Genomic DNA, 6,880 nt, shown 5'->3' on the forward strand with positions numbered 1-6,880 from the left:
CTCCCTCAGCCTCTCCTCATAAGACTTGTTCTCCAGACCCCTCACCAGCTTTGTTGTCCTTCTCTGGACCCGCTCCAGCACCTCAATGTCTTTATTTTTGTAAAAAAAATCATTGCCTAATCAATGTAGTTATACAGGTTTGGGGAAACAAATTGAAAACCCAATAATGCAGCTTCTTAGCCAGTCAAAAGCCTCTGTGGGACCATTCTGGCCATGCAGAATTCCTTCCTGTAACTGAGACACAGGTTTGACTTGAAGGAAAGGGAGCAAGACCATGATGTCTCACACGCCCTGGGTGACACTGGTACCCCTTTCGTACCCCATTCCTACAGCCGTGCCTCCAACCACGCCACATCCTCCACCACCACTCACCCTGCAGGTCAGGAAAGGCTCTCATCACTTTATTTCTTTTTCTGTTCACATTTAATACCACAGGCACAGCTGAGATTGGAAACACACGTACGTGGCGCTGGGCGTGTGATGGGTTCACTTACACAGACGCGTCACCAAGTGAGCTCACACCTTCACAATCTTCTCGAGATTTCCCCGAATTTCTTGTTTTCCCTGAGTTGCATGACATCTGCCATCAGATCCGTCTGTCAGTCCACAATGGGCGAGGTGGATGGTGGCTGGAGATGGGACGGGAGACCCTCCTGTAGCGCTGCTCCTCCTTTGTCCCTTAATTTATAGGTTGGGCATCCACCAAACCTGTGCTCTCCGTGAGCAGGGAGCAAGACGAGCCCAGGCGCCACAATGAGGGGCAGCCATCTCCTTTCCCCCAGCCCCAGCGAAGCGTTGGGTGATATTAAAAAAAAACCCCACAGTATATACAGAAGAGGCCAAATTCTCTTTTCAGTTAGACCTGAGCAGCACCATCAACTAAAGGTGTTAACAGGCAGAATATGGCCCACCGGCGGCAACCGGACGGTGCGGAGGCGGTAGGAATTTCTCTAAAGGACAAATTGATGGTGGAGAAGGGGCCGTGGACCAGCTGGTAATAAATACGAGGCTGAAATAAATAGGAAGCTGCTATTGCACATGCACGCTCCGAAGCTCCATTAGCAGGGCCACCAAAACCTACGTGGTGCTGTGACAACCGAGGCGACATGAGGCACGGTGATGAGCACAAGGGATGGGAAGTTCTCTCGCTCGCTTCGCCATGGCGTACTCGAGTTATAAAAAGCGACTGAATTTAAGATTTTTATGGATCAACTACGAGAATATGTCTGCCCGTGTGGTTTAATGCAGATTTTTCTATCACTCTGCCAGGTCACGTTGGTTAAAAAATAAAAAATAATGTTCTGAATTTGATACTGCAGCAAACCAGTACAGCTGCACGCCGGGCACTGGGAACCAGTTGATATGCTTTAAATAGAAATAAGTGGTGGTTTAGAGGCAGGAGACCTGTCCTTAGCAGCCTTTGGGGGTCCGGGGGTGCGCAGCGCATGGACATGAGCCACAGACTCCTTAGAAATCCTGGAACAACCAAAAGTTGCCCCGTTCAAACACATCGAGTCGTTCACAGTCAAGCTGAACAGAAGAAGTACGGATGATCTAGCTAGTGATAAAAAAAAAACCAACCCATAAAATATGACTTCGGTGGGAGATTGCATTCCGTATTTTTATAGCATCACTGCAGTTCTGAAGTCAGCACTGTCCTTGTCCCACTGATATATGTGTTAAACAAAAAAAAGATATTTCAGTACAGTCATGTTCTAAGCCACTTCTGTGAAGGTATTTTTTTCTCATTTCCTTTCCACTCAGACATGACATGCTGGTCATGTACTTTTGCGTGTTTAAAAATTATCCATTTTATTTCTCCTTTTTTTATTTTTTTTAGAAACCGTTTTCCTCATTCAGAGAAAAATGTTAGTTTATTTAAAAATCAAGATTATGAAAAGTGTATCAAATTCTGTGGTTTTTCTACTCCAAAAAGGCAATTCCGTTTTTCTCTTTCTAGGGTCTGGTTTCATGCCAGGGAAAAAATACTCAGCAAAACTAAGGTTACCTCTGGAAAAATTCTCACTCAAGCTACGAGCTGCTGAAATCACACAAACTCTCGAGTGAACGGGGCTCCATCGCTCTCCTGCTAAAGTCAGTGCAAAAAGAAAAAAAGTAAGTCATATGGGCAAAAGCAGAAGGAAAAAAAAAATACTTGAGTGTTGGCAAATTCTGTGACCAAGTGTCTCCTTTTATAGTCTCAAAGTTGAGTTTGTTTGTTGTGGTTTTGTTTTTTTTAAATCTTTTAACTGCCTACATTAGGTCTTCCAGCAAATCCAGACGATGACGAAAGTACGGCTTCAACGTTTGGGTTTGAGTTCCTCCCCCTCTTTCTCTTTCGTTATGGCTTCCTGGGAAATACTGGTAGGCAATGCTCTTGGTGCTGGGAATTTGGGAATCACGTGTCATGTGATGACGCTCGGTTCTGTCCAAACCCGTGAACTTTCTTGCTTGGTGCTGGAAAGTCTTTTCTTGGGAAGGGGTTTGAGTCCAAAGAGGCGGCAGGCGGCGACGCGGTACTTCTTGGACATGATGTTGTAGAGGATGGGGTTGATGGCTGCGCTAAGGTAGAAGAGGACAAAGGACACCAAGTTGCAGTACTGGCTGATCACTGCTATCTCCAGGGATCCGGCTTCGAAGGATTTGGAAAATAAATATCGTCCTACGTGAAAAGGCAACCAGCAGAGTATGAAAGCAAATACCACCACAACTAAAATGAAAACAGCAGAAAAAACCAGCGTTAGGTATGAGTATCAGAGGGTGATTTAAAATTTGACTTTTTAAAATTCTATTTCAAGTTTCTGTTCAAAATTCAAAATTGCAAAATGCATCCCGAAACTTTTCAGTTTGGGGTCTCTCAATACGTTCTCTGAGAGCACAAATTAGCAATCCTTGGCACGCGTCGATCACATCTATCCAGGCTGCCTGTATACTGCACCTCTGACAGACCAGAATTCTGACCTATAAAACTTATGCTTTCATAAACAGAGAATTAAAATGGTGGCAAAATGAAAGTATAATAACCTGCCATCTGCAGTGTTTGACGAAAGCAAATTATATATAATGTGATAGACTCAACACTGTGGTTTATAATGAAGAATGTAATCACCAGGGAGCAAAAATATTTGGGGCAAAGGCCCAAAAATGAAATGAACTACCAGAATTTGGACTTGTAGCGCACACATGCCAAGGTAAGAATAAACAGGGATGCATCTGTCCAGTTTGTCCACTTTTTTGAGTATTAGTTATATCAAGAAGAGTAAAACTAAATGCATAATATATAACTACACAATTATAGTTATATAGTATATCTGTAATATTACACTATCACTATCATTGCCTTTATGTGTAAATATCATATAAGCAGAGTAACAGGAATGTGTGTATCTTTGAACACTGGCCCATTTGAATTTCCAGCCTAGAGAAAGGGAAAATTTTTCTGTTCATTTCCTGTGTGCTATTGACCTTCATTATTTTTCAGATTGCTCCGAGTGTATCTATTAATATACCAGAAAGAGAAAAACCAGAAAACTCGAGCAAGGTTTTTTGACATTCCTAAGCAGTTTTTTACCAGTTAACCTGTTCTGTTCTGTAGCAATCCTGCTTGCTCGTGTCAAGTCACAGGAGATATAAAATTCAGAGAGGTAAGAGAGATGAGTGTCAGCACCTTTCCCCAAAAACTTTCTGAACAAGCATTCCCGAGTCTGAATGGATACTTATGGTGGACTCTAGAGCACAGAGCTGAAATTCAGACTATCTGTTTTCCAGCTCTGCATCTTCCTGAGCCGACCACTTCCATTTTTCCCCCCAGTATCTTCACCTACAAAATTCAGGTGGTGTTTCCCTTGCTCACAAGTGTGCTCGGGAATTTAATCCATATAATGAGTATTAGCACGATGGTCATCACAAACAGGATTTTAAGCACAGCTGGTATTTCCACATGTAGGCAATGCATAGCCCTCCTCAGGCTTTTGACAGCTTGATCTTCACGCCTGCAGAGTCACACTGATTTCAATAGGAACAGGGGATGATAGCTCTTTTCAAGTCAGGCTATACATTTAGGTGTTTAATTAGGGACCTAGAAGCATAACCTTCCTCTACAGTTTAATAGAAGTGGTGGTGCTAATCCCATTTACTCGATGTTCCGTGACTTGCTAAAGTCTTAGAAAGTGCCTTCTAAATTTTAAGCAGAACATTAAAAGCAGTGAGAGCACCGAGCATCTGCTGGTGCTGAGCCCTTACTACTTTCCTTTCCATCTTTCCATCAGACTGTTATCGTTTAGAGAATATAGGCTCGCTCTCTGAGGACAGGCTTTCCACTGTCTTGCTGTTCTCAGACCTTGTAAAAGTTTAAAAAAAAAAAAAAAAAAGTCTGACATGCTGTAATGCTTGTGGCTATACTTCAGGGCAGAAATAAACAGTTATTACTTCAAAATTCTTTGTGGTTAAGTATACAGAAATATAAACATGGTAGTAATATAAGCCAGCAATTTACTTGTTGGGAAGTAGAGATTCATAATCCTGAAACTCTCGAAGTGTAAACGGTGAATTACTTCCAAGGTCATGCTTTATCAGACCGAAGTCATTGTATTGATCATAAAACGTAGCTGAAAGGGCACAAAGAATGCCACGGGGTTTATTATTCCTCCCGCTGTTGCATAGTAATATAGCAGGATGGGAACAACAAAAAAAAAAATCAGTCAGGCTCCCATTTAGTAATTAAGGTAGTTAGGACACACCGCCACCTCTTCCTCTAGCTCATTAGCCCCATGGCTCCCACCCAGCTGAAACGAGCAGGGTGAAGGTGCTGCTACCAGTGAAACCTTCTCCAAGCAGAGCATCCCACCCCCTCGGTAATTAAGGTAGTTAGGACACACCGCCACCTCTTCCTCTAGCTCATTAGCCCCATGGCTCCCACCCAGCTGAAACGAGCAGGGTGAAGGTGCTGCTACCAGTGAAACCTTCTCCAAGCAGAGCATCCCACCCCCTCGGAAACCCTCGGGGTGACTTGCACTGCGGAGGACTTTCATTTATTTATTTTTTTAATTTTTTTTTTGTGCCGGAATAAAAGCCCGCAGCAGCAGCAGGATCCTGCAGTTTGCAGACACGAAGCTGCAGAACTTTGTGGTCCCGTGCATCCAACTCCCACCGCACGCCCCGCCTTGGGTGCGTTAAAATTTGTGTTTCCATGTGCCAACAATAACTGCTGTGTAAAGCCCTCAGCGGTGTAAATACACACAGTGAGGAACCAGCAGCAGCAGGATCCTGCAGTTTGCAGACACGAAGCTGCAGAACTTTGTGGTCCCGTGCATCCAACTCCCACCGCACGCCCCGCCTTGGGTGCGTTAAAATTTGTGTTTCCATGTGCCAACAATAACTGCTGTGTAAAGCCCTCAGCGGTGTAAATACACACAGTGAGGAACCACCGTGTCTTTGTCACAGCAAGAAGAGTTCCTTCCAGTCAGTGAGAATTTACAGGATCCCAGACCTCAAGGGAGCCACAGTGGTCCCTGGTCGGCACATGCCCGTGTTTTTGCTGATAGAAAAATGCAGATTAATTTTCACAAGCTCATGCAGCCAGCCAAGCAAATAACCCCAATTTGCTAAAGCCTTGATACTCTTTTCATATAAAAAGGAAGGGCACATCCCAACCCAGCTTGCTCAGCCTGCAGCTCAACTTTGGGGCTTGAGAAGGGTTTCGTTTTGTTTAAAAATCAAATAAACTATCTTTCTGTAAATAACGTCGGTATCCACAACCAGAGAGCAAAAACGTTCAAAAAATCTCCAGGGCACTAGCTAATTGTAACCGTAGCATTTGTTCTTGTCAGTGGTTGTTATTAAACCATTTGAGAGTCCCCAGCTCAAGCCAGTTAGAAATAAATCTAAGGAGGGAAGAGTTATTCTATGAAGACCTTGAGGTGCAACTCTTTGTGTGAAACATGTTCAATAAATGCTTTTCTTTGGAAGGAACTACAGTGACCCACCAGTGCTCTCCCAGCCTGTCTCTCTCCCACACACACACAATCACACACAACCTTTGGAAAAAAACACAGCAAGAAGAGCCGTACCTAACATTTTCACAGTTTGCTTGTTGTTCTTATCCCTGATGACAGCGTTTGGACCGATGTTCTTTCTCTTCCTCCTCCAGAGCTTCCTCCCGATGAGGCTGTAGAGCACGGTCAAGCAAAAGACGGGCAGGAAAAAGAAGATGCTGGAGGTCCAGACCATGATGGTGAGGAGCCCCGAGCGGATGGCGTACTCCGTGGCTCGGCATTCGTTGTTGCTCAGGGGGTTGGTGCCATTGTCGTGCTCGACCCCCACCAAGACGAAGATGGGTCCAGCGCTAATGAAGGAGACGGCCCAGAGGAAGAGGATGACCAGCTTGACCTTCCCCTTGGTGATGATGACTTTAGCTCGGAGGGGGAAGCAGATGGCGACGTACCGCTCCACGCTGAGGGCGGTGATGTTGAGGATGGTGGAGTAGGTGCAGCTCTCGCTGACGAACTGGAAGAGCTTGCAGAGGAGGTCCCCAAAGTTCCAGGGTCGGTACTGCCAGAGGCGGAAGAGGTCCAGGGGCATGCAGAGGAAGATGAGCAGGTCGGAGAAGGCCATGCTGGACAAGTAGAAGTTGGTGGTGGTCCTCATGTCCCGGAACCGCGACACCACCAGCATGGTCATGAGGTTGCCGATGATCCCGATGACGAAGAGGAGGACGCAGACGATGGTGATGCCGGTGAGGACGGGTGCGGGGAAAAGGTGCAGGGGGGGCTCGGCGCCCGTCCGGTTCTCGGCTCCGCGGCCGCCCGCGCTCCCCTCCCGCATCCTGCCGCCGCGGGCTGCGCATCACCGACCGCCCCGCGGAGATACACACCCACCCCCC

The 6,880-nt window shown here is 45.7% G+C and overlaps 1 protein-coding gene across 1 annotated transcript; it reads right to left on the reverse strand.

Moving 5' to 3' along the window:
* Positions 1-1,554: 1,554 nt before the first annotated feature.
* Positions 1,555-6,843, reverse strand: GHSR (growth hormone secretagogue receptor). Its single transcript, XM_014938792.1, has 2 exons — positions 6,069-6,843; positions 1,555-2,710 (listed from the first exon to the last, which is right to left on the reverse strand). Exons 1-2 carry the CDS (start codon positions 6,820-6,822, stop codon positions 2,406-2,408), a joined length of 1,059 nt encoding a protein of 352 aa, XP_014794278.1. The 5' UTR covers positions 6,823-6,843; the 3' UTR covers positions 1,555-2,405.
* Between the last annotated feature and the right edge of the window lie 37 nt (positions 6,844-6,880).

The sequence above is a fragment of the Calidris pugnax genome, unplaced genomic scaffold (genome assembly GCF_001431845.1).
Source record: "Calidris pugnax isolate Ruff unplaced genomic scaffold, ASM143184v1 scaffold52, whole genome shotgun sequence".
Taxonomy (NCBI): Eukaryota; Metazoa; Chordata; class Aves; order Charadriiformes; family Scolopacidae; genus Calidris; species Calidris pugnax.

Coding starts and splice junctions, on each gene's coding strand:
- GHSR (XM_014938792.1), bottom strand. CDS start 6,822: ATGCGGGAGGGGAGCGCGGGCGGCCGCGGAGCCGAGAACCGGACGGGC. Junction 2,711..6,068: donor GCAAACTGTGAAAATGTTAG/GTACGGCTCTTC, acceptor TTTTCATTTTAG/TTGTGGTGGTATTTGCTTTC.